Source organism: Scleropages formosus, chromosome 22 (assembly GCF_900964775.1).
Source record: "Scleropages formosus chromosome 22, fSclFor1.1, whole genome shotgun sequence".
NCBI classification, from domain to species: domain Eukaryota; kingdom Metazoa; phylum Chordata; class Actinopteri; order Osteoglossiformes; family Osteoglossidae; genus Scleropages; species Scleropages formosus.
In genome coordinates, this window is record NC_041827.1 from 19,794,945 (window position 1) to 19,822,479 (window position 27,535).

Genomic DNA, 27,535 nt, shown 5'->3' on the forward strand with positions numbered 1-27,535 from the left:
GCGACCCCAGAACATATGATGTTAATCATCAATCAAGCAGCACTCTTGCGTCATCCTTGTCACATGCTTGCTTTACAAGCTTACTTGTAGTAAGGGCAAGGCTTTTGGCAGTAAATGACATTCTCTCTCAATATCAAATGGCTGAGTCTGTTAGTTTATCTTAACCTCGGATGACATTCCCCATTGTCATAATGAGCTTTAATAGGGAAGCAAAGACACTTAATCCAAAGTATGTTATTTAAAACATCACCGGTCACAGCTCTGATAGCATTTTATCCCATGGATTTATCTAAGGAAAAAACGAAGATTATAGGGTCTTATTCCATTCCTGTAGTGATATCATTTATTCAGTTGGCATAAGGCCCAGTGGAAAATATGTCATGCATGTCCCTCTCTCTTCCCGCCATGTGCGTCCGCTGTAGCTTGTTTGTTCTTGCCTGAAGAAACACCCCTGATAAAGGCACAAGCCAAGAACGCAAGACTCCCATTGTTTGCCAGTTGCAAAAAGCGAATGAAAAGGAATAAATGAACCTTGAAAGCCTGTCAGTGGAATTTAACTGAAAGGATGGACCAAAGGCTTTGCTGTGTAGTCTGTTCCTATCTCTCTGTTCCCCAAGTTTTTGGCAGACAAGTGAATTTTAAGCAGTTCAGTCTTACATTTTTAATCATTCACTATGGCACTGACGTAGTGAGTTTCACTGATGCCCAGTGTCAGTCTCTTGTAAAAACAAGTGAGTATTATTAAAGTGGAATGACAGATGATAAATATATGTCTCACTGTATGTATCAGAGTGCATATGTGACTTCAGAGAAAACTTTGTGTTAATATTACATATCATTTTTCCCTTTTTTTCCCAGTTGCAAAACCAGCACACTTTTTTAGGTTAGATTTTTTTAGGTATTTAATTTGAATCATTCATATGAACTAGCGGCACTTTTTGCAAGGTAGAATATGTAAATATATTCCAGAAAACTACATGAAAGCAGCCTGTTTCTCAAGGCTTGGTCTTGTCCATTAAAGGTTCTCCATCCATCCAATTTCAATAACCACTTGCCCTGAGCAGGATGGCTGTGAGTCTACCCCAAAGGCATTGGGCGCAAGGCTCAGGGGGGTACACCCTGGATGGGAAGCCAATCCATTGCAGGGTGAAAAGATATTTCAGATAACTGAATTTCAGTTGAACTGGTGTACTCTGCAGGGTGTCCCCTTCCTCAAAACCTGCCCAGCATAGGCTCCAGTCCACCACAACCTTACCCCGGACAAAAGGTTTTATATAACTGACGGATGCATGGCTATAGAGGGGGGTGCGGTGGCGCAGTGGGTTGGACCACAGTCCTGCTCTTCAGTGGGTCTGGGGTTCGAGTCCCGCTTGGAGTGCCTTGTGACGGACTGGCATCCCGTCCTGGGTGTGTTCCCTCCCCCTTCCAGCCTTGCGCCCTGAGTTGCCGGGTTAGGCTCCGGTTCCCCGTGACCCCATATGGGACAAGCGGTTCTGAAAATGTGTGTGTGTGTGTGTGTGCATGGCTATATGGCTGAATTTTAAATGTGAACTTTACAACCTGCTTGAGCGATCACGCATACTCATATGAACACATAGTTTTTACTAATAGTACTTTTCTAACAAGTTGTGTTGCATCTTGTCGTGGGGTTCTGCCAGTGGGATTCATTAACCAGCCGTTGTATTTCGCTGCCTGTGTAAGCCATAAAGGGCTTCCATTATGGGGAGCAATTACAGATAGATATATCATACTTGCGTTGAGAGTACACAAAGCAGCTGCGAATGTGCTGTTATGTGAGGCTGATAACGATAAATGGCCTGAAATGAGCAGAAATGTTTGAGGCCTACCCATCAAGCGATCAGCATGAATACTTTAATTTTGTAATTTCACAGGAATATTGAGGGCCTTTTGTTTCTTTCAGATCATGTCAGACTCATTTCACTGCTGTAGGTTTTGAGCGGCTTCTGTTTGTTCCCCTCAGACCCAACATCCTGTACAGAAGATGTGATGTTCCTTGGGCCAAGCTGGAGGATGGAGCCCAGTGACCAGATACTCCCCATTGACTCCCCAGACCAGGAGGCCACAATGACATGCGAAGCGGGAGGAACACCCTCCCCACAGTACAGGTACCGCTGGTTAAATTTTGAGTCTATATTTTTAGCATCGGCATCATACAGGCAAAATAAATTTGGAGACGAATGATACTGAAAAGCCATCATTACTGTTAATAAAACATTGTTGACTCTAACCTCTGTGGAAGTTCCTCATGCATAATTTTGTTTGTTTGCTTTGTTCTTGTTTTCTGCTTTTTGTGATGGTTTAATTGGGACACAACTGCAATAATCTGAGAACCTATTAACAAATCTATGCTAAATTTATTTATTTGTTATTTCTTGAAAGTGCATATCAGCAGGGATTTCTTTTCTCTTGCTCTTTCGACCGTACTGTTATAAATGGAGATATCAAGATTGTAGTCACCATCCCAGTATGGACTTCAGTCTCTGTGAAATAGGTGTGTTAGCAGAAATTCAGTACACATTCATCTGGATTAAAAAAAATACTAAAATGGAAAAAAGATGAAAATGTTCATGGATATTGGTGTCAGCAGCAAGAATTTATAAAAAGTCAGGCTAAAGCTGCGATATTTTTGGATGTGCCAATTACAAATAGTCCATATGAAAATATAAAGATAATTGACCATGTTGTTCTGAACATCCATCTTGTGGAGAAAACTGTCGTCTTCAAGAAGCAGCTTTCCTTAAAATATATAAATAAATAGTCAGCTCTGTTTTGGGAGTGAGATTGTGTTTCGTAGCTCGGTCAGCAACGCATAAATGCATGGCAAGCAACTGAGAGAGGCTATAACCTTGTGACTGACATTCGATTAAATGCTTACATTTCCTCCAACGTGTCTGTGCTGAAAGCGTGGTCTTGAAACAGCGGGGAGTATCATTATACTTGTTGTGTAAGCGAAGCAATTTAGGGATGAGTGGAACATTAGACTGCCGTTGCTTGGAAAATACAAGGGGATGCATTTTCCTCCTTTCAAAGCCAACTTTGACATTATGCCTGAATCAAGCCATGGAGTTTCTGTGTTAGCGTTTCATCCGAACTAATCAGCATAAGGAAGCGTAATGGTACAGTGTTTTAACTGCCCAATTTGTACGCGCTTTGAACATTGTGCCTGTTTGTCATTGTGTTTCCTCTGCCGTAATTGTTGGACAACATTGCTGAGTTGACTAGGTAAATTAAACTGAATACAGTAGCTTCTCAAAATTACAAATACAATTAGTACTGTAAGTATGCTCATAATTAATTTTATTTGCAGCTCTAAAATCACATCTTGCTCCTTCATTTATTTCTCTAGCTAAAACTTTTCTCCAAGGCATCTTACCATGTTATGTTTACCTATTTATGTACATGGGTTTTTTTAACCTGAGGTTTCTAGGGTAGGTACAATGTTCAAAGGTGCTACGACAGGAGTAGTATCTGAACCTGGGTCCTCTAGCCACTGTGCTACTTGTTGCACAATAAAAGGTCAACACTTGAGGGTTAGGGTCTGTAAAAAGCTTGGACGTAGCCATGATAAATAATATGTTCTAAGACATTTGTTATTTTTAATTATTGTTTTTAATTTGGAATGACATTAATTCATTAAGAATGACTAAAATTTAAAATACATTTCCTCCAAAAACTACTCTTCAGTCCTGGTTGTTGTCCTGTTTATTCAGGTAGATATGAGCTGTAAACACTGTGAAAGTGAGCTGGATTAAGGTGGTCCCACGCTCCTAATCTGCTGATGTGATCTTTACTGACGTGTATCAGTTCTGCGGGTAAACACATGTACAGTTCTTTCTGCTACAGACAGACGTTTTCGAAAATAGTGAAGAAAATGCAAATTCATAATGTGGCTATTTACAGCACTAGTTCCCCGAGCATTACTAACAGTGCGTAGAAGCTTACTGAGATGTTGTCTTGTGGTACAAATGCAGCATGTGCACGGTGGTCATGGAAAAGGTTCGAAAGTTCTAGCATGGGAGGTATGTCATGGCACATCTGAGACATCTGAAGTGGGAACAGTCTAGACCATTCAGGTTATCCAAGCTGACACCAATATTCACTGCATTAAGCATCCTATAATCTAATATGTCAATGTGGTGTCTGTCTGTACTGTACATATTCATGAAATCAAGTATAGCTCCAGTCAGTTTGCCTAGCAGAGGAGAGCATCTGTATCTGCCTTGTGTTTCTCTTCATTACTGAGTAGAACAGGTGAAATAAAGTTTCTAATGGTCATTTGCTAAAGGGATTTGAGAAGGATATGAGCTATATGTCGTCTTTTGTTTGCTCTCATAGCGCAGTTATGACCACAGCTAAATAGATAGTGTATGTAAATAATCCTTCATGCTGCGAATGCAGGAGAGGCCAGGTTTTTCTTTTTTTTTAATCTGTCTGCGAGGATGGCTGAAGGAGTGTGGAAGGCAGCTCTCCTCTCTGCAGCAGTGTACCGTCAGCAGAGGGACCGGTGTTTGTCTCTGCACGGTCCTGGGAGTCCGTGTGCGTAACTGACTGTGAGTTATGTTCCCTCCAGCTAAGTGCGGCCTTTTGTGCCGATGATCAAAAGCGAGACGCTTGCAAAAGCAAAACAATTCGTTAGCACATAACGCACCGCTGGAAAAGTGTCCCCCTGTGCCACCGGCCCAGCTCTGTACCCACACATGAAAATGTGCCGGAATGACGTCCCTCAGCTCACCACCACTAAATTGTTCTCTCCCTTTTTCGCTCCGTCTCCCTCTTGCTCTCACAGTCTCTCCCTATATGAGACAGTGCGTTATAATTTATTAAACTACATTCAATATGTAGCAACTTCCATGGTGTTAAAGCCTTAACTTTCTGGATGCCCAGCCTGTCACATGCAATCTTGATCGGCCTGCATGGCACAGGCTGCTCACAAGGCCAACCCTGCCACCCCCAGCCCCCTTGAACGAGGCCGTCTCAGCTAATGCCTCCCGCATCACTGACTAGTGTTGGTCTGAATTTATACTGAATGACTGACACAAGTGCTGATGCATGAGGCATGCAAGAGACGTGGAGAGACATGAAATACGATCAAAGCTCATTGACCTCGAACGGATGATGAAATGTTGGGCCAGCCGATCGTTCGTCTACCAGTGCTGAAAGTACTGCCCCATACCAGCTTCACGGCCTCAGAGCCTCAAGTATCAGACGGAGGGGTACTAAAATGTTAAAAATAATTAAAAACCCCGTACAGCGCAAGAGCCAGTGTGCAGATAAGCCAAATTGCCTCAAGTGTCGCTGTCGGTGATGTAGGACTTTAAAATAAACTTGAAACAGCCCTCAGACAGCACTAAGTGAACTTCAACCAATAAGAAAGCAGTAAAGGGAGCGCTACAGAGTAAAAGTAGACTGTTGGTGAACATGTAAACCGTAGGGGAGCTGTAGCCTAAGATTTCCCCTCCAATCTGGGCAAAGAACATAGATAAAAAATGGCAGCAAGGCTGCATGAGGCAAAGCATTCACGCAGAGCTTTCTCTGGCAGTACAAATTGACAAGACCGATCCGTTAGCAAACACTAAAACCAAATCAGCGAAGCCACAAGGGAGAGCACGCAGCAGCAACTGGCAAACAATTGTATTACAACCACATAAGATATGGATGCATTCATAACCTGAAGCCGTGACCTGGATTTAATTGGATCGCCACATCTTTGCCGTTAAAACCGGCGCGCACCCTATAAGGCACGCCTGACATTAATTTGGCTGTTGATTCCCATGCAAAATCAATTTAAAAGGCAGAAAATGTCCTGATATGCAAAGGTGCAATATCCCATGCACAATTGTGGCCATCAACTTGAGGTAATTAAGTCACTGCAGACCTCGGTGGCCGATAAACGACTCCATTGTTCTGCATTTCACATTGCATTGGGCCGCAGGCTGAATCTCTCATCGGTGCCAGCAGTGAACAGTAAGAAAAAAAAAAAAGTGCAGAAGATAGATCTTAGTAATCTTATGAGACCTTTTATGTCTTGTTGCATGAAACAGAAGTGAATGCACCGCGTCAGCCAGCGATCACTGTTAGAAATTTTGCTTGGTAGTACACAGGATGATATTACAAGCAGGAGGTTTAAAAAAAAAACAAAAGAAAAAAGTGCTGTCTCTAAAACCTCATCATGACTGTTGAACGGGCTTCTGAGCTGAGTTTTGCCTGATACTGCCAGCAGAAACCAACCACAGTTCCAGATGGTGTGAGAGTCTGGAAAATGAGAATTGGCAGAGGTGTTGCGGCCTTCCTCTCAATGAAGGAAGTGCGCTGTGCAGCGTCCACTCAGCGCCGAGCCCAGCACTCTGCCCAGCTCGGACCAGCCACCTGCAAACCACCTCACCTGTCCTCCTCAGGAACCCGTCTCTCACCCGGAGATCACCCAGTACCCAATTTGGGCGCTGTAGAAATGTACTAATTTATCTACTTACTTATTCATTCAGCTGACAGTTTTCTCCAAAGTGGCTTACGGTGTGTTAAGCTATTTAAATTATTTATCTGCATATACAGCCAGGTAGCTCTAACTGTCTCAGTTCAGAGTAAGTACCTTGCTTAAGGGAAGTACTGCAGGAGGTGGAATTCAAGCCTGTGTCCTTCGATTGTGAAGTCACTAATCACTGTGCCACCTGCTGCCCCTTATTAATGAGGGAATGAGCACCTCCCCACATGTCCATAAACATCTCATTCAGGACTGCCTGAATATCAGATTTGGGAAGGACAAGTATAGATCGGAGGGCGGTGTATTGGCAGTGGAGACGCTGTTAACCTGATCCTCAGTCAATTGTGGCACATGCATTTCCGTGGTCAGCTCTGCGGTTTCTACTACGCAGAAACTCAAGATGAGCACAGGAGGCTGGTTACAATCAATGGGGGCGGAATTGTTTTGTAATTCGATATCTTGCATTCGACTTGCATGCAGACAGAAGTTGTGTAAATCGTATTCTTGGCTTTTTTTGTGCCATGCATTGTCTACTTATTAAGACACTGAGCTGGAAACCGCTTCTGGTGTTGTTACTCCTTCGTAGGACATTATACAGCTGATCTGGTCCATTAAGGAGTCCTTGCACATTAGCATGCAAAGTGTTAATTTCTCAGCTATTCCATTTGCTTTGAGAAGGAAGGTCTGACAAGTAAGTAACCAAGTAAGTAAAAAAATAAATAATGTCTGTAAATAGCTGGTATAGTGAGTCATCTTCCACTGATGTGCAGTGACATTTTTTAGATGCACTGACTGACACAATTTACATAGTTGTGCCTGGATAAAGTAAGTATGATTTTCTTGATGAGGAAACATTTGGTTTCCAATGTTTAAATTTTCACGTCATAGATATTTTTACTGTAATAATGTAACATACTTTTGCTACTGTAACAGTAGCTGCAGTTCAAGGTGGAGTATTAATCACAAACAAAAAAAACGTTTGTCTTTTAAATAAACTTTTCCTCTTCCACCTGTGATCTGTTAAAAATAACAAATGGGCGCGAAAGGAATCGATGCGCAGGAGAAATGTTTGTGTGAGCGTCTCCCGTGAGGCCGGCTGGCTGATTGCGGCTGATTGTGTTTGTGCCTCTGCAGATGGTCGCTAAACGGAACGCTCATTGATCTCAGGAGCGACTACAGGCGTCGCATGTCTGGGGGCAACCTGATCATTAGCCGCCTGGACAGGACCCAAGACACAGGAATGTACCAGTGCACAGCTAGCAATCCGCTGGGAACGATCGTGAGCAGGAGAGCCAGTCTGACCTTTGCCTGTAAGTGATCGCGTTACATCTCTTGTACTGCCCCTCTATGTAACAATGCAAATTTATATTCATTTAGCTGACACTTTATTGTAAAATAACTTATCAAGCTAGGATGGCATTTTAGGCTATTTACTATCATTTATCTAATAATGCAGCTGTATTTTTTTTTACTCTATCAACAGCTGAAGGTCTGGATTTGAATGCATTTCATTTGCAAGACGATATCTCGAGCCACTATACCACCTGCTGGCACAGAGATCATTATATCTGTTTTTATATTTGGCTGATACTATTATCCAAAGCAGACTGCAGCTTTACCGCGTTAATATATGGAAAGATGTCTGGAGTAAAAAAGTACACAATAGTACTACAGCAGAGACAGTTCTGAAACTTGAGCACTACTGTGGCTCAGCAGGTGGTTGTGGTGCCTCGCAACTTCTGCGCTGTGCATTAGAATGTGGATTTGAATCTGGCCCAGTCTCTATGAGGTTTCCACATTCTCCACTTGTCCGTGTGGGATTCCCCCCAACAGACCAAAAACACATTTTAGGTAGATTTGACAATCTGAATTAAGTATGTGTGTGTGTGTGTGTGTGTGTGTGTGTGTGTGTGTGTGTTTTACATTGCTCTTTTGAATAAATGTTTCAGTGATTACAGGGAGCTTAGTGTCGTGTGTTTAGCAGTGTAAGTCACCTTAGACAGGCATCAGTTAAATCCTAGTTAATCATTGTACCTTGCTTTGGAAAAAAGCATCTGCTAAATTAATAAATGCAAATGAAACTTAAGAAACACAAGGCTGCGTCTTGTACCACTACATTAAGTACTTTCCAAATAAGCTCTAATAGGCAAAAAATAAACGAGAAGAAAGTGTGTGTAGATATTATATTAGAGAACCTCTCCAAGAACTAGTTTTAGTCATCTGGCACTCTTCTGATACTTTTTCTGTGTTATTTTCTGTGTTACACCCCCCTATGCATACTTCAGCACTGGAAATAATGTAGTATTTCCAGTGTTGAAGTACGCATAGGGTGGTGTAACTCTGTTCAAGAAAAAAACTTTTTTTTTTTTTTTTTTAATTTAAATGTAATGCAGGTTGAAAGATTCTTAAGCTGTTATGAGTTTCATTTTGACCCATAGCCTTCTGGCCTCGCTGTGACTCATCCCTTACCTCGCTCCTCGTCTCACGATCTTGTTATTTTTTGTCCTCATGGCTAATGCAACTCACACCAGCGTGTGCAGTCAGAATTCACTTTTCATCTGAGGTAACACAAAAAGAATGGTTGCTCGTAAGCGGTGGTTTTACAGTCGCACGTCACATTTTGATTATTGATTTTCCGTGGGTTAGGTGAATAGTAATGGTGTCATAATGGTATGAGCACAGATATTTAGATTACTGAGCCTGCTGCACATACAGCATATTGGATTTAGACCATCAATAGTTGACTCACCTTTTCTAATGGTGTCACATTTTGTATGCATAGACTATGGATAATTTCAGCTTGAATGTAATCTTTCCCAATGTAAACTGTTATCCAGTATTTAAAACATGTAATAGGTAATGGAAAGTGTTGTTACATATTAATTGAAAAATATTGATCAACAGCTCAGATATCAATAATATGTGTGCAGGAATAATGGAGAAAAACAGGAGGAATTCTTCTAAATACTTCTAAAGCTTTCCTTTACATCATGTTGGTTATTATTCAGTCCTCTGCATTTACGTTCAATATTTGAAGAACAAAGATATGTACGTGTTACTGTTACAAAGGGATTAATGTACAGATAAGGGAATGAAGCAGGCGTCAGTATGCATTATGATACCCGTGTGATCAGCTGGGTCAACATCACACTTTGCAACAGCAATTCTATATTTCCTAAATGAACTGGACTTCTCAGTTATAGACATGCTGTAGACATGCCCTATTTAATGCATTAGAATGTCTAGAAGCGCTGAGCAGCTGCTGTTACTTGGATCCCTAGTTTATTTTTCTGCTTTTCTCAATTTTGGGAGGGTTTTTTTTGTTTTCCTCTCCTCAGTTGTCACTCGGCTCAGATACATACTGCTTGACAATCATTGTCTTTTGGTTTTCTTTTATCATCTCTGTATCGCTAGTGCTCGGTTGTTAGCGCTCTGTGACACCCCGATAAGAAGAACACTTTATAAAGATTGAATTGAATTGAATTTAATTGAACTGTCAGAGAAAAATGAAAAGAAGCTAAAATATAATGATGGTATTGTAATGAATGTTTGCCCAATCCCTCTGCTGTACAGTAGAATATGGGTTTTTGAGCACTTTGCATCCGCAGGCCCCTGTGCTCTGACATTATTTATTTATTTATTTTGGATTCATCTAAATGAAGGTTTTGGCTTAGTATCCTATCCTCCAACCCTTGGGACATCTGAGTAAACTGACTAATACAGATTTCTGTCCAAAATGCACTTAATCATGGGCAGTTTGTGAGAATTTTCCTTTCTTCCTTTCTTATAAGAAGATGACATTAAATGCTGTTTAATACTTACACCAACGTGCACAACTGTATCGTAGCTGTGCATAATGTCTCGTAGGACCCGAGACTCTGAACGCTAACCTGTCAAGTGACTCACTTCTCATTTATCTCAGAAATCTAATACGATAAAAGAAATCTCCTGTGATTTACCTTGTTTGAACCTTTATTTTGTTTATCTTTGAACGTGAGGCCAGACTGCCCATGAGGAGATACTGGTACAGACGCCAGCGTGTGGCTCATCTCTCATGGGATAAGATGTACTGTGTCGGGCCAGGTACAAACGAGGCCTGCCAGCTCTAGCTAATTTACATAAATGACTTGCATTGCACGTATCGAATGGAAGCTAATTCTTTAAAGTGTGAGATTAAACCATGTTTGATACTGGTTATTCTTCTTGGCAGAGAGAGCTGCGCTTAATTGTGTGCTCTGTGTTTACTCTGGAAAGTTGTTACATCTATTCTTGCCATCTTCTCACATCTCGGTGGACGTTAATCACACATTCCTCAGCACCGTATTGCAGTGGGCCCATCACTTCCTAGATAAAATTAATTTTATGAAACTTCATCAATTACACAATTGAAAGCTGTGGATACATACTGTAGTTAATCTATGGCGATTTATTAATTTGATATTTTATAATTAATTATTACTTGAAGGTTTTCTGACTGTGTTGCTTCCAAGAAGTAATTACAAGGGTTGTTTTATGTATAAAATTAAACGCAGATAGCATAAAAACTAAATACTGTGCTGTGATAAGTTTTTTTTCCCCTCTCCATGGGGAGGTTAGTGAAAATTACTAGCTGGTTTCTATAGATATATGGAACACTTCTTTTGTTTTCATACAAAAGGAGCCTAATCCAGATTCTTTCAGTAATCAGCTATATAATTAAAGGTTCATCCTTTTAATCTGTGCAAGTCACTTTACAATTGTCAGATATGCATTTTAATAATATTTTAAAGTGAATAAGGGAGTAGAAGGAGAGCAGGAGTGTAGCAGTAAGTGCAGAAGAAATTTCTGGAACACACGGCACATTTGTGTTGTCACTGTAATACCTGGGTTTTTCACAGCTGTGCATTTCTTTATTTCCTTTTGTAGACCTGGAAACTTTCAGACCCCAGACAAGAAGTGCAGTCTCGGTTCGAGAGGGACAAGGGGTTGTTTTGTTGTGTGGACCACCAATGCATTCTGGAGGTAAGATTGTAGCACATGAAAGGTAAAGAAATTCTGTGTGAACTCTGGGTAAAATGTATTGGGTATTTCATATTAAAAGGGACTCAGTATTTTGCAGTGACTTATTTTTACATTTTTTTATTTTAAATCATTTCCCATATTTCCACATATTTCTGATGCTTCCTGGCTTATTTTGCAGAACTGTTTCTAACAACAAATGCAATTACAAGGACACATTAACTTGGATTCCCTTGGTTAAACTGCTATTAAATATACGTATTTGTATATATAGTTTAAATTAATAGATAAGTAAATTGCCCATCAAGTTGGCACCTTTTGTTTCATTTTCTCCCATTCATGCAGTTAGAGCTAAATCTGCAGGCAAATGAAAATGTGTTTTCCTCGGAGTCCTGACCTGATTGCAAGGCAATCCAAATCCAGCAGAGCGCATTTGCAGCCCAGATTAAATAATCAATTTCACATTTACTCTGGCCAAATTTTAATGCTGATTAAATTGGAATTTGGTACTGTTTTAGGTTAATACTCCAAGGCAAGTATAAATTAATAAATGGCATTTGCTGTTTGTTGGCAGAAGAACATAATAGATTTACGTAATTTATTATAACTGATACATTTAGCAGAATGGGGACAACCACTCAGCTTGAACATTTAGAAGCTTTTGCAACTAGTGCACATTTTTTCTAACTTTATTTGTTACAGCTTTTTTTTTGACGGACCAAATCTCACACACACAGAGACACACAACAACAGCAGTGTGAAAGTGGCGGTGGGAACAAGTCCAGTCACCCTTAAGTCAGGTTCACAAGGTGATCCATTTGATGAGCTCACCATGTGGCTGGGTGAGATTACAGCGATGGCGGACGTGACGGCTCCCCTCAATCCCATTGTGGCCGCCAGTGTGAAACTGTTCCTGACAGCCTCCCACTCAGTCCCACTGCAGCTTCCCTGCAGCCCAGCTCCCACCAGAACCGCACTGCGGGTTCTTCCGCCTTTAATTGAGCTGTGATACGGCAGGTTTAATATCTACCACCTTCCGTGGAAGGAAGTCTACTGTATCCCCATGAACTTCCCTCAGTTGCCGACCATTAATTGCACAGTCTAAGGAGATCTCTTGTTGCTGGCAATGTTTGAAAATACAGTTAATTATTGCATTATAAGAGTTTTATGGAAGAACATATTTCATATCACTGCCTTTTGAAAATAGCTGAAAGCACTCAAAATAAATTAGTTGTTTTTTCTTTTTCATTATTATTTTAATCAAATAAAGGCATGCTTGTTTATTCTCTGGGGCTTAATTATGAGGCATTTTTAATTATGAGCTATCAGCCCAGTTGATGTCTTTGGCAGCTATAACTTTGTACTTCATTAATGGAAGAGCTTGGAGTGATTTCTAAGCAACTCAGTTGTTATGCACATCCAGCTTGACAGAAGTAGTGTTTAGAAAATATATATATATTATATATATATATATATGTATAGGTAGATATTATTTATGACTCAATGTCTTGATTTGTGGGGGGTGCGGTGGCGCAGTGGGTTGGCCCACAGTCCTGCTCTCTGGTGGGTCTGGGGTTCGAGTCCCGCTTGGGGTGCCTTGCGATGGACTGGTGTCCCGTCCTGGGTGTGTCCCCTCCCCCTCCGGCCTTACGCCCTGTGTTACTGGGTAGGCTCTGCGACCCCGTATGGGACGAGCAGTTCTGAAAATGTGTGTGTGTGTGTGTGTCTTGATTGTGTGTGACTTCCAAGATGGATCAGATTAAACTGGTTTTTAGCACCAGTTCCCCTAAATGCCAGGACATTGTTATGACCAGGCATCTCTCCAAGCCGGCGCCCCATCCCTGGGTGTGTCAGGGGACAGTGCTTCATGGCAAAATGCATGAAGTGAAATTTCCTCAGCCAGCCTGGGATGAGACGCCAGGAGTGTGTCCCAAAAACTGCGCAGGTCTCCATTCGGCAGCTCTCTTTCTTTATGTTCTCATAATGTTCGCTGAAGTGCAGTTCCCTGAGCAAAATAGTGAAGGAAACAATATTTCCAAGATCAGCTTTCAGCATTTTTAATATAAATGTACACCATGTTCATAAAGATTACCTTAAAAAGGTCACAAATAGTTTCACACACACACTGTCTGGAACTAACCAGGCAACACAGGGGGCAGGGCCGGAGGGGGAAGGGACACACCCCAGACTGCACTCCAAGCAAGACTCGAACCCCAGACCCACCAGAGTGGGACCCTGCTGCACTACTGCGCACCCCACAAATAGTTTCAAACTAAAAAATTTGCAAAAATCTGGAAAAATCTTTTCTAGACAGTTGATTTGGTTTTATACTTTTTCTACAGTCTTTATGTATTGTAATAAAATCAGTGCAGCCAGGTGTATCTGAGAGGAGTTTTTCAAGTACTTAGCACATAAAAGCTGAACAATGAAAGCTGTGTATATGGATGTGCACTATTATTGCCTTCATTAATAGATACTTTTGTCCAAAGCAACTTACAGTTTTAGGCTTGTACCACAACAAGCTATTGACAATTATTAAAAGAAAAATTACCCACTAATATAAATGGGTAAATAACTGTAGGTGCCTTAACATTGTAAGTTTCTTTGGAAAAAAAGCATCAGCTAAATGAATAAATGTAAATGTATAAACCTGGTACAAAGCATGGTATTCTTACTGTATCATTTCTAAGTAAATAACTTGACTGTTAGCATTCAAACTGAAGACTTTCAGATTGCAAGGTGACTATATTAACTATTGCCACATTCTATGTCTATATTCATATATGAATCTTTGAGTAGGTAATGAATGAAATTATTTTTCTTAATTCCTTCTCCTTCATCTTAGAACTCACCTTCGCCTGGGTATTCAATGAATACCCCTACTTCGTCCAGCAGGACAATCGTCGATTCGTGTCCCAGGAGACAGGAAATCTGTACATTGCCAAGGTTGAGCCCTCTGATGTCGGCAACTACACCTGTGTAGTGGTCAACACGGTGACCAAGGAGAAGGCGCTTAGCTCTCCTACACCCCTCGTCCTGAGGACAGACGGTACGACCGTGTTTATCGTACTGCGGTAGGGTGTCCTTTTGATTAATCCTCATAGTAATCGCTCCTGTGCCCTTTTGACAGGAGCACTTTAGGTAAACAAAATGCTGCGCATATTTCACTAATTTTCCAAGGTTGATTCTGGAAGACAATGAACGCTTTTCTTTCATGGAGAACCTCTTGAAGCTTTTTTTTTTGCTGTCAAGTTTTAAACAAGCACAAAGACGACACGTTTCACTGCTTTGTTTAAATATTTGCAGTCTGTCTGAGAAACACCCAGAAATTAATTTCACAATCCAGTTTAGTAGCACTTTTAAGAATTGCAAATTGCCCGTGTAATGCTACTTGTTTCCTTTTTTTTTTATTTTGTTTTCCCATGTTCTTTGAATGAAAACATATAACCTCTGTTGTGCTTGCTGGATTTTGTTTCAGTTGTCTTCATAAGTGCCTAGATTATAAAACAGGAATTACTGATACAGAGCCATAGATAATGCAGACTTTCTCTGGTGCAGGAGCAATGGGTGAATATGAACCGAAAATCGAAGTTCATTTCCCGGATGCTGTTCCTGCCGCAAAGGGCTCTGTGGTTAAACTGGAGTGTTTCGCTTTGGGAAAGTAAGTCTCAAGAGAATTAACCATGTATAGTTTGTTTTAAGGCAAAGATCACCTGAAAATCCCCTTCCGCCAGTTTCTATCATCATAGAGCCGGGGGAGCAGTTGTGCGCTTCAAGTAATCTCCTTTTCCACCTTTAGAATACTGGTCTTCAGTTCTTCATATTATACATGGCACAGTCTTCTTTTAAGTCTCACTGTCAGTGGTGTGTCGAGTTTCTGATGAATTTTCCTTGTTTCACGCTCAGTTAATTCCCGCTCCTCAGTAGTGACTGGGAAAATCATTCCATATATACTTCGCCAGAAAAGGTCAATTTCAAGCTCGGGCTGCTCACTCATTCATATGATTGAGACTTACTCATAAATGGGAGGGTGGAATAGATTAGCTGGACGCTACGTGGTGAAGGCAGATATCATTAAGTATCCTGTTTTGAAATCAAGTACAGGTGAACCGTGAAACTTTGAAGAACATATTTAAGTTATACTTAACAATGGTAACTAAGACTAGGTGGGCAGGACTGGCAATATCATGTCCATTAAGACTTGTTACATGGACTGGAAATATTTTATTGGGAAATAAGGGATTTAAGAACTGATCTGCCCAATGAATTCCTCGCCCCAGATGAGCTCAAACCATATCGGTGTCTGTGTTTTTTGACCTCACAGCCCCGTTCCAGAAATCATCTGGAGGCGGCCCAACGGTATTCCGTTTCCCACCAAAGTGAAAATGAAGAAGTATAATGCCATCCTGGAGATTCCTAACTTCCAGCAGGAAGATGCAGGGACTTACGAGTGCGTGGCCGAGAACAGCCGGGGACGAAACACCGTGCGAGGCCGCCTCTCCTTCCACTGTAGGTGAATCGCTGAGTGTCGCCGGTTAGGGAATGTGGAAAAAGTGCCAATTATCCACGACCACAAAAAAAAAAATTATCATGTGTAGGACGTGTTTCATATTAATGTTTCATACAGCACCTGCTTTGTTTCGGTAGATGTTCTTGTGGTCGTGTTGCCGGGAAAAGTGAGGCTTTTTCGTAACTGGAGCTGACAAACGCATTGCTGCAGAAGGGATTGTGCATATTAACAAATGACAATGGCACTAAATTGCTTCCCGTGAAGGGCCCTTGACACAGAGCTTTGGTAACCTGAGAGGGGAAGGGCGAGGACCTGTGATTAATAATATGTTTTGCTGCTAAACGAATTGGCATTATAATAATTAAAGGTCTGCTGCTGGCAAAGACTGATGTACCCTCTCAGAATTAAAGAGAGAACAGTTTTCCTGTGGGACTAAAATTGCTAATGCCATCCTTAGAATCTGCCCCTCAAATTGAAAGCCTGTCCAGTAAATGCATTACAAGCGGTAAGTGCGCACAAGGGCAGTGCTCTGTGACATCGTCATTGCCCCTGTGAGTGAGGAGTTCTTCGCTTTCTGCAGCAAAGCCGCACTGGATCCAGACGATGCGAGACGCAGCCATTTCCATCGAGTCCAGCCTAGTGTGGGAGTGCAAAGCCAACGGGAAGCCAAAGTCCTCCTACAGTTGGCTGAAGAATGGGGAGGTCCTGACCTCGGAGGTAACATTTATAGTTATTCATTTAAAAGCAATGTACTGTGTAATATTTAGTTGACATCTTTATGCAAGTTGACTTACAGTACACTAAACTCATTACAATTATTCACTCATTTATACATTGGAGAAATATGAAGGGGTTGAAAAACTATCTGCGTATAAGGCAGCATGAGAGAAAACATACAGTGTAAACTGCTTTGCGTCTTACAAACCCATAGTATGTTCTGGATCCTGTCTCTGGAATAGACCATAAAACCAAGAATGTCATCAGTATGTCTAAACTGTTTTAAAGCTATGAAACCAGGAGGCTGTTTTTGGAATATTTCAAATATCCTAAAAGCAGCATAAACCAACCAGTCATGAAACATCTAAGTAGCATATGATATTTTGCATGTCAGAATGTAACACACATGCACTCATTCTCTTGCACATAATTTCTGTAATTTAGAATCACCAGTCCACCTGAAACATATAGAAACCAAGGAATCTGGAGGAAACCTAAGAGAACACAGGGAGATCACACAAACTCCACTCAGTTTGAGTGGGGATCAAACCTACATCTCATTGCACATCCCAAGAGCTGTAAGGCACCGGTGCAACCCACTGTGCCATCTCTCATCTTCGCCAAGTGCTCTTAAAACGTCAGCCTCAGAAGACACATCAAATCTACATGTGTGCATTCAGTGCCCATGTTCTGCGGCAGTCAACCTGAACCCAAGTAAAAGTCAATGAGGTTAAAAGTCTTGACGTCTTAGTTGAAAATCACCAGCATTTTCCCCTTGCCTCAAGCTCCTTTTCAACTGGGTGTCCGCAGGAGGTAAATGAGCGTGTCGCTTGTATTCCTCATATGGCTTGAATAACAAAGGAATGTATATGTGTGTGTTTCATGTTTTCAGGGCAGAGTGCATATTGAAAATGGGGTTCTTTCGATAGCCTCCTTGAACCTGTCAGATGCTGGGATGTACCAGTGTGTTGCCGAAAACAAACATGGGATTATTTATTCCAGTGCCGAGCTGATGGTCTTGGGTAAATTTGTTTTTTTGCTCTCTTTCCTTCTTCCTCTTTGCATTGAACTAAATGCCAAAAAGTGCCTATGTTTAGCATAATTTTGCCAGCTATGAGCATTGCTAACAGTTCCAGCAAAAGTCTATTCTGTTGCATGTTAAAGAACACTCTAGCTATAGGGAACGGGTGGGGAGATTTGTTTTATTTTGTTTTCAGGTGTCACTGACTTGATTTTTGAATTTGGATGTGAAAAATGTACAACATATTGTGCTTGATAAGCCTGCAGGAAAAAACTGTTGGCGATTTGGATCGACTCGGTTTGTCTGTCAGATGAAAGAAAGAAAGCAGGTTTTGTCAAGATTGTAATCAGAAGCTTCTCAAGGCAAACAATGAAGGAGGCTGAATATTTCCTTTGTAAACCGAAGATAAAAGGCATCCATAAATAACTGCTGAAAAAGTTTAATGAGGACAGCAGTTTAGGCTGAGGGAAGGATTTGCCTGCAAATTGCTCTCCATCCACATTGCTGAAATTAGTGCAGTGCAGTGCAAGTGTGGATGCCCCGGGTCTAGCCTCATTCTTGCGGAATGAACACCGACGGGGCTGTCTCCTCACTCGGGGTGGCCGCAGAGCCAGCCTCCTTTGAGCCACGTCTCATGCCGCTCAGGGGCTTCCTCTGTGCTTCGCAGCTTCACCGCCCAGCTTCTCCAAAGAGCCGCTGAGGGCCTTGCTGAAGGCACGCTCCGGCAGCCAAGTCCTTCTGAAGTGCGCGCCCCAGGCCTCTCCCCAAGCAGTCAGACTGTGGAAGAAAGGGAATGAAGTTCTGCATCCAAACGACAGGTAGTTCCTCTGGTTTTTTTTTTTTTTTTTTAATCAAAACTCACCTATGTTTATGGAGAGTGAGCATGTGTGACGGTAAATAAACCTACAGTCGCTGTACATCTGTGCATATACCAATTTTCATAGTAATGAAAACTATTTCGTAAAAAAAAAAAAAATTAAGATTCTTCCTTTAGAGAAAATGTTAATCTAAGACAGTCTTTTTTGCTGAATACTGTGCAAGGTATGATAATGATTATGAAATTATGAAATGCAATCAGCAACGCATTAATGGACCTACTCCGTGCAGCTACACCAAGTTTGCAAGATGGAATCAGAAATGGTGATACAGACTTAGAACATCAACACAAAATTTGTGTCTTCTTTCTTTCAGATATTTAAAAAAATCATACATCAATACTTTTTTCAAATTAGAAAAATGATGCTCATGAGGATATCGATACGGTTGATTGGGGGCTCAGGTTTAGCATGTGTCTTTAGGCGTATCCTTCATAAATGTTACATGTGCGTTACAATCAATAACTTCAAACAAACTTCACAAATGGAATTGTGCAATAACACGAGTAAAATAAATTAAGCTGATTTAGACAAAATGCATCAGTTCTGCTGTTGAGTTCTAACCACATCCACCCTTATATCACCCCATTTCGTCCTTTAAAAAGCACCGCCATCAGTGGATTATAACTGGACCAGGAGCTCGACTGCAGAACTGAATACTGATCAAGCCTTAACTTACATAATGTGGATAAAATTAAATCGCCCACTTAATTGGACACATGATAAGGGAGGAATCAGTGCTGTATATTCCTTATCTTTAAGATGTTTAAAAGGATTATTCACAAACAGTGATGAAAAATTATAATCTGAGTTCTTTTCTGGACATTAGTGCAATCTGGTGAACTGTTTTAACAGGGCTGAAATATACAGTACTGTGCAACAGTTTTAGGCACTTGGTGAAAAAGCTGTAAATTGAGAATGCTTCCAAAAATAATGCTCTTAATTAATAAACTTCCTACAAAACTTAGTAACCATCCATCGTCAACAACCACTTCTCATGAGTGCGGTCACTGCGGACTTGGTCAGGTCCTGCTCTTTGGCGGGTCTGGGGTTCAAATCCTTCTTGGGGTGCCTTGTGTTTGACCGGCATCCCGTCCTGGGTGTGTCCCCTCCTCTCCAGCCTTGCGTCCTGTATTGCTGGGTTAGGCTCTGGTTCGCTGCAACCCTGCTTGGGATAAGCGGTTTCAGAGTGTGTGTGTGTGTGTGTGTGTGTGTGCATATACTTTCTTTCTTTAACAACATACAGAACCCTTACTGTAATACTGTAACTTTTTGCAAAAGGAATGCTTAGAAAATGCTTGGAAATCTAAAATATGCTCTGTCACATTGACACTGAAGCAGAAGACGTTAAATAACCGCATAAAACAAATATTTTTGTGAAACATCTCAGTGCCTAAGACTTTTGCACAGTACTGTGTTAGTACAGGGGCTGCCAAATATGAAATAAGGAATGTATTAAAGTATTTTTTTTACATTGAACCCAGTTCCGATACAAACAGATTCTTCTACTGAGGATCTTTGAAGCTTTTATAAACATTTTCCAGCCAGCATTTTTGTATCTTCATATCAGTTACTGAAATTGTTCTTGGTTTTAGACTTTTCTGAGGTTCTTAAACTTTACTGCGGTATGAGTCTTCAGTAAGTCCAGATACTATAACTATGAAATGCAATAATTTACTTCTAATAGAGTGCATCTGGAAGAAATGAATAGAACTTGCTGTGTTTTCTGCTTTACACAGCTTTCATTAGGCACATTGTGTTTGATGTAATCAGGCTTCACTTCTGTCTTACTTCTCTCTCAGGGTCGCCCTCCTTCCTGATGGATCGCTACAAATCACCAACGTGACCAAGAGGGATGGGGGCAGTTACACGTGTATAGCGAGAAACCAGTTTGGAACTGCCAGCACAACAGGAAGACTGCTTATTACAGGTGCAATGTTGTACCCAAGAGTATGGTAACATGTTTGTAAGGTAGAGTGGTTAGAATAGCTTTAGCCGATATCCAGATATCAAACAAGTTTTTCATAAAAGGTCTCTTAAGTTACCTAAGCCTGTTGTGGCTGTGTAACAGAGGCGATTACATGGGCAGGGCAGAGACCAAGGACAGCAAGGATAGGTTTTCCACAACTCAGACTGTTGTTTAGAAAGGATGATTGGTGATATTTACATTTACATTTACATTTATTCACTTAGCAGATCTTTATTTAAAGCAGATCGGAATAGATACGAGACTGGCAACAGCCAACAACCATAAGGTCCATCAGAAATCGTAGCAAACCCAAATGACAAACCAGTCATTTGCCAACTACCAGCAGTTCTGCTTCGCAGTTCCTTTCCCAAAGCCTAATTTTTCAGATCAGCTGCTTAAATGTATGAGATACTTTGTTTCTTCAATCGGCAGCAGCTGTACAGTTGTATGAGAGAAAATTAATCATGAAGCAGATTCTTTATCTTGTCTGATTCAGTCTTGTTGTGCATGTCATGGGACTGCTGTTATTTAGCCATGCTGTCCCATGGACCCCTCTGCTCTTCATATCTCTGTGCGACCTGCAAGTTGTCTCGTACAAACAGTCAGCACTCGTCCTTTGCACACACCAAGCACCCATCACTGGTGCATGCATTGTTCGGGGAGCTTCTCTTTGGAGATGTCTCCCAGCATGCCGTTTGTACGGATACTTGGAAGGTATAAAGGCCTTAACATTTTAGACTGTGTGTCCATTCAAACCAAATTCCACAGCATTGTCATTAAGGTAACTTGGCAGGGGCAGGCAATGGAGAGCTGCCCGTCATATTCCACCCGGCCTTCGGCCAGTGCTTCACCTCACTATACATTACAACCAGTGCAGCAGTGGCCTTGTTGTCATAAGTGAAGTAGTGCAATGAAAGCAAATAGTGTGTCTGTTTTAACAAAGGGAGGTGGTGTTAATAAATTAATAAATGTAAATGTAAAATGTAATGTGTGGTGATCCCGCAGGGCTCAGTAAGAGCCCTTGACCTATCTATGGTATAGTTTGCGTTTGTTTCAAGAGACCACTGTTGCAGTCCCTGTCAGAGTCTCTACAGTGTTACTGTATGTTGTCTCAGCAACAGAAAATTAAAATACTTTTAATGAATGTCTTGGTGTACGGGACAGTTTTGCATTACATTTTGTGTTAGTCTTTTCAGCCTCCTTAACAAATTACTTTGTTTTGAAATGTCATTACAACTAAGCTGCTTAAAACATGTGCATGGTTTAGAAATGAGAGGTAATGTACCAGGCTGTTAACGTTACGAGATGTCACGATTTCCCAGTTGTACACCGCTCAAACGAGTCCAAAAGTGAAGGCATATTTTCGGTATTAGAATATGATAGCATAAATATATTAATGATTATTGTTTTAAAAGAGAATTTTTGCATTTTTTGTCATGCAGTTTACAAAGTGCTCATGCTTACGTGTGCGTTTTTGTATTCATTGCCATTTTGGCATAATAATTCTCGAGCCATTTTGATTTTGGCAGTATATGAAACTGTCCTGTCTTGGTTACAATTTCAAGTGATTTAGAATGAAGTGACATGTTGAATTTCAATCACAGAAACAGGAGATGACAGCTCCAGCTCAACCAGCAAACAATTTTGTGTCTCCGAGTTGCCGCCTGCGGCTCCAACTCTCCGTGATCACACAGTGCTGACACTGACTTATCCATTGGTTGCATCGCTTCTTCATCCCACAGTGTCAGCTCTCATCATTAACACACAGCCCTCACAAATCTGCACGTAGATCATGACACCATTGACTTGTCCTTGCCCATTTACTAAATCGACTGCATACAAGCAAGTTATTTGCGTATCTTGTCCAGGTATGTTTCAGTTTTTAGTTCAAGACTGAGTAAAGGCAACTTGGGAAATTTCGTTTTATGTTGTATTTGATCTTATTAGGTGTGGTATAAGTTTTCTGTGCCACAAGTCATGTTTCACTGCTCTTGGACTGTAGGTTTGGACCCGAGTTTGAATTATACTCTGTCTTTTTGCCATTTGAATCTTCTCCTTGTGAAGGACTGGGACAGAAGCACTCTGAGGCTGCACTGCCCAAGCGGTTATCGATAACGGAAAGGAATAAATGTTGATTTTCAGTTCAGTTTGATTTTCGAAAAGTAATTTTTCTTACTTCTTTAAACTTCAGACAATCAGTTGTCAAACCTTTTTTGAGGAAGTCCTTAAAAATCTTCCCTGTGAATTACAAAATAATTCTTTGCTAAGTTGTCTTTTGTCGAAAATGTCCATTGTTTTTTGTAATTTTTTTAAATGCACTTGGTAAATATTGTTCTGAATATTTGCCTTACAGTACAATACAGCAAAATAATCCAGTTGGAAAAAGCTAATTTTTGCTTTTGTTCCTCATCTAATTTGCATGTGGATGATTGTGCTCAGGGGGGCAGAGTCCCGCTTGGCGTGCCTTGCAGTGGACTGGCGTCCCGTCCGAGCTGCGTCCCCTCCCTCTTCAGCCATACACCATGTGTTGCCGGGATAGACTCCGGTTCGCTGCAACCCCACTCGGGACAAGCGGTTTCAGACTCTGTGTGTGTGTGTGTGTGTGTGTGTGTGTGTGTGTGTGTGTTGTACTGAAGCTTCTTTTTTTCAAACGCATAATTAATTAATTTTGACCTCAGACAAACTGAACATTCCCATCACATGAGTCACAACCCACGTGACTTTTGTTGATTATTGCCTTCATTCAGATTTGTTTTAAAAAAATGCTCCTTGGCAGTCATGTCAGATGTTTGCCTTTACACTGTGGAGAGGACCAACTCAAGTTCACGTTCAACAAGCAAAACCAAAGACTGTCTAATGAGTGTCCGTACCCTGCCATTTATAGCTGTTCCATTCCTGCATTTCTGACACATTAGTTTCCCATCTGAATGTGCCATTCGGTGTGAATTGGCTGCTTCTCCATCCGACCCGAGCCATGCAGTTGCCTACAGGCTAGAGCTAATACTGCAGTCGTTTTAACCATTCTAGCAGCATTTACTCTCATGGGACTATATTAGGGCTGTGCTTTGACTGTGATGATGGCTATAATAATTATGGCTAGTACAAGTTTAAAGTTAACATCCCCAGGAGGGGAGCTTTGTTTCTCCTCTTCATTGCCTCCTGGCTCTTTTTCTCCACACTTATTTTTAAATCATTCAGGTGCTCCTCTGTAACTAACACCAGTTATTTTTATTGCAAAAGCCACTTGTTTCCTCTGTCCTTGTCTTGATGTGCAGTCTTCAAGTGCTCCAAGGCAACAGTTCTGGGAAGGGTGCTACATGAAATTATATTTAATTGAACAGACAAGTTGAATTGGAATTATTGTAACTGTATAGAGTTATGATTGTTATTGTTGTTGTTGTCAACATTTTCACCAATGGCACTAAGAAAGTTGCAACTTAGAAAAGAACATTTATTTCAGGTGTAGAACTATACTTGTTTATGCCACATCCGTGCTTCTTGCCATATTTTTTCCTTAACTTTTGCTTTTGCAGCATTGGATAAACCCTTAAATCTGATGTAATTTAGTGAACCAAACTTTTCTTACACTCGGGGCTCCAGTACTTCTCTTCCCTCTGTGTTATAAAAGCAGAGACCGATTCTGCTGAAAGTATCTCGTATTTTTTCCTTTCTCGAAGTCACGGCTGCGCATGACAGCTACTGACTAATTTGCAAACCTTTTCAGCAGCAGCCAGAGAAGGAGCAGTCTTGAAGTGAAAATCACTTGCACCACACGCATCAGTCTCACACGTATCTCACTGAGTGGATCTCAAAGACGCCAGCGGAGGACAGACACAGGGGCTGTTGAAAGCCGTCTCAAGAGGACCGCTAGTTAGAACATTTTTCAAATTTGGATCAACCTCAGCAGCCTGTAAGATCTGGGAAGGGCCTCGCAAAGCTGCACGCAAACGCAAGGACTCTTGAGAGTACACAAACTCTACCCAAGGAGACACTTGCTGACAGGCTGGAACCCAATACCCTCTCTGTGAATAGCAGCAGCACTCTTCTGCCGCCCCTCTGAGTAGATCAGACGATGGAGCTGTAGAAATTAAGCAAATTAATTTTGTAATTTTGATTTTGTTTGCTGTTGACTTGCAATGTTAAATAACAAGATTCACTGTAGTTTCTCCACAGTTGATCAGAAGGAGACGTGATGTTTCAAGCCAGATTGCTTGTTGGTTTGTTTGTTTTGAGCAGAGCCCACGAGAATCACTCAGGGGCCCACCAACATGGAGATCATCGTGGGTGAGAGCATCGTCCTGCCCTGCCAGATTGCGTGTGACCCTGCGCTTGACGTCTCCTTCTCCTGGGCTTTCAACGGTCAACTCATTGACTTCGACAGGGATGGGGATCATTTCGAGAGAGTGGGAGGGGTGAGTCAGTGCAGTGGCCTTTTTTCTGTTAAAGTCGAGGGTCTGGACCTTCCTCTGTACTGTTAAAATTGAGTTTTTGTTTCTGCCTCCCATAAAAACCCTCCCTCACAATAAAAATAAATTCACTTTTTCTGCTTAAATAAAATCCATTGGGTAAATTTACATACATGAGGGAAATTGATAAACACTGAAGTACTTTAACAATAGACAGAGTCAGAGGGAAGAAAGGTGCAGTATGTTCTGTAGTGGTTATTGCTGCTTCCTCTGGACCCAGAGGCTGCAAGTTCATATTCCTCCTTCTGCTGCTATAATGCTGGGGCAAGGTCCTTTCCCTGAACTACTGCAGTAAAAATTGTGAGAGAGGACATGTGAGTTCAATGAAATGATTGCGGTAAACTTGTGTGTACGCTCCCATTTTGTGTACACTCGTCGGCTTTGAGCACCCTAGCTCTCAATTTGACCTTGACATTAAGTGGAGCACATTTTCTGATAAGTTAGCCAGCTGTATAAATGGGTAAATCATTAAAAGTAACATAACATTGTGAGTCACTTTGAAGAAAAGTATCAGCTAAATGAATAAATGTAAAGAAGTTTGCCTGTTGAAAGAATAATTGTCATGCTGTCTTTGTCCTTCAGTGGATCAGTTTAGGTTCACAACAGTTAAAAAAAAAAAAAAAAAGAAGCGTCACAGAAATGTTTTCATGCACTTTCATAAAGGGTGCATAGACTACCCTCCTATTTTAGAGGCTCATTAAATATTTAATGCCTCTAATAAATTATTTCCCTTATTGTATGCAGGTTTTTCCGACCAAATGTTTTTGTCAGTTTTCTGCATGCAGTGGACAGAAAATGTGGGTGCAGCAAATTTCATGGCTTGTTAAACGAGAGTAAATGCAATATATGGGTAGCGCCATACTTTAAGTGGTTAGATATTACTGAAGTCCAGGGTTTTAAGCAACACGTCATGAGTGCTAACCTGTGTGAGAATTTCATTCAGGTTGTTAGGAACGTGTGCCCATGTGAACGACCGCTGGGGTCGATACAGGGCACAGAGATACTGTAGCCAGGTTTCTAAGAACTGACCATTGCCATCTGTTCCCTGGTTACTGCGGTATTAAAGTGCGTGCTGCTCCGATGCGGTCCGATTAGTCATACTTCAACACCCTTCGGATGAATGACTGTGACAGCGTGTGGGGACAGACAAAGGAGCTGTCCAGCGCGCTACACCAAGCTCCATTAACATACCGCAGATTCCCGTGGCCCTCCAGGTTAAAGAATGGCATTCCCTTTTTTCCCCAGCAGCATGTTATTTTTCAAAATGTGAGTCTGTCATTCGGTGCACCGTGGCAACCTTGTGTGATTGTCGACATGCCGCAAATGGAAGGTTTCTCCCATTTTGGGAGGGATGCCTTCCGGTGTGCAAGTGCTTCTGTCCGTTGGGCTGTTCTTGTCACTTGTCGGAAGGAATGTTCAGATGAATTTTGAATCTCTTTGGCCTCTCCTGTCTGGACCTCAGCTTCAACAAGCATTTGGGGCATTCTCTGAAGTGGGACGTTTTTGTTTTAATTACATTCATATTTCCATCAATTAGTCTTGTTCGCCAATGTAAATTAGTCATGAGTTGGAATACATTGCTGCCCAGCAGTGCAGGCCCTTGACTTGCAAAAAGCAAACTGTTCTGTTGCTTGTTAAAAATGTCTTGATTTTTAAGGCAAAATGAAACTTCTCCGGGCTCGTCCTATCAGTTATTAGGTAGTGCTGACACCCCACTTTACCTGTGGTCTGGTCTTGAATGTGTGTTTGAATTCACCTTGCTCTGTGTGCAGTTTGTATATTCTCCCTGTGTTTGCTCTGGTTTCCTCCCACAGTCTAAAGATGTGTTTCAGCTGAATCGATGACTCTAAATTGCTCCAGATGCACATTAGACAACTGGCTACCGGTAATGAATGAATAAGTGATAAGAGTGACGGTGAGCTTAAATAAAGTTAATGTTCCTTTCTGCAGTACATGTGCGTACACACATGCAAACACCAGTGGACTGGCAGGAAAGACACGGCTATGAACACTCAGATTTTGTCTCCTTTAGAGATTACAGCGTGCCATGTTTTTAACCTCATCCAATGAATTAATTAACATAAGTGCACCAGACCTTCTTCTTGTTCTGTTTTCAATTACCAAAGGAAGGAATTAACCCTGATCACAGTCTCTTGCTGCTGCCGGGTGTCTTGAGAAGGTGACACGACCTCATCTTGTTGCCAGTCTAAGGAGAAGGCAGCTTGCTGTCATGTGACCATCCCAGTGCTGAGTCAGGGACTTTCTGCGTTTGGCATCCCCCAGGCGAACCTGTACTGCGGCGGTACCCTTGATGCACACACCCAAACCCATGAGCCACAGACATGGAGCGGTTGATGAAATCCAGTGTCACCCTCCTGTTGGGGGCCCTCATGGGTGCATCCGCTGCAAAACACGCTTTTTTGGGGTTTTCTGTGGAAGTCGTTGCTGTTGTCATTACATGCACAGCAGGAAGGCTTTCG

The 27,535-nt window shown here is 41.5% G+C and overlaps 1 protein-coding gene across 1 annotated transcript in view; it reads left to right on the forward strand.

The window, feature by feature from the left end:
- cntn3b (contactin 3b) overlaps positions 1 to 27,535 on the forward strand; it is a 60,707-nt gene that overhangs the window by 20,071 nt on the left and 13,101 nt on the right. Inside the window, exons 3-13 of the mRNA XM_018734052.2 lie at positions 1,982 to 2,126; positions 7,634 to 7,809; positions 11,405 to 11,500; positions 14,343 to 14,546; positions 15,056 to 15,158; positions 15,822 to 16,006; positions 16,588 to 16,724; positions 17,617 to 17,746; positions 18,413 to 18,563; positions 20,423 to 20,550; positions 24,826 to 25,001. Coding sequence (XP_018589568.2) covers positions 1,982 to 2,126; positions 7,634 to 7,809; positions 11,405 to 11,500; positions 14,343 to 14,546; positions 15,056 to 15,158; positions 15,822 to 16,006; positions 16,588 to 16,724; positions 17,617 to 17,746; positions 18,413 to 18,563; positions 20,423 to 20,550; positions 24,826 to 25,001 — 1,631 coding nt within the window. The remainder of the gene's footprint in view (positions 1 to 1,981; positions 2,127 to 7,633; positions 7,810 to 11,404; positions 11,501 to 14,342; positions 14,547 to 15,055; positions 15,159 to 15,821; positions 16,007 to 16,587; positions 16,725 to 17,616; positions 17,747 to 18,412; positions 18,564 to 20,422; positions 20,551 to 24,825; positions 25,002 to 27,535) is intronic.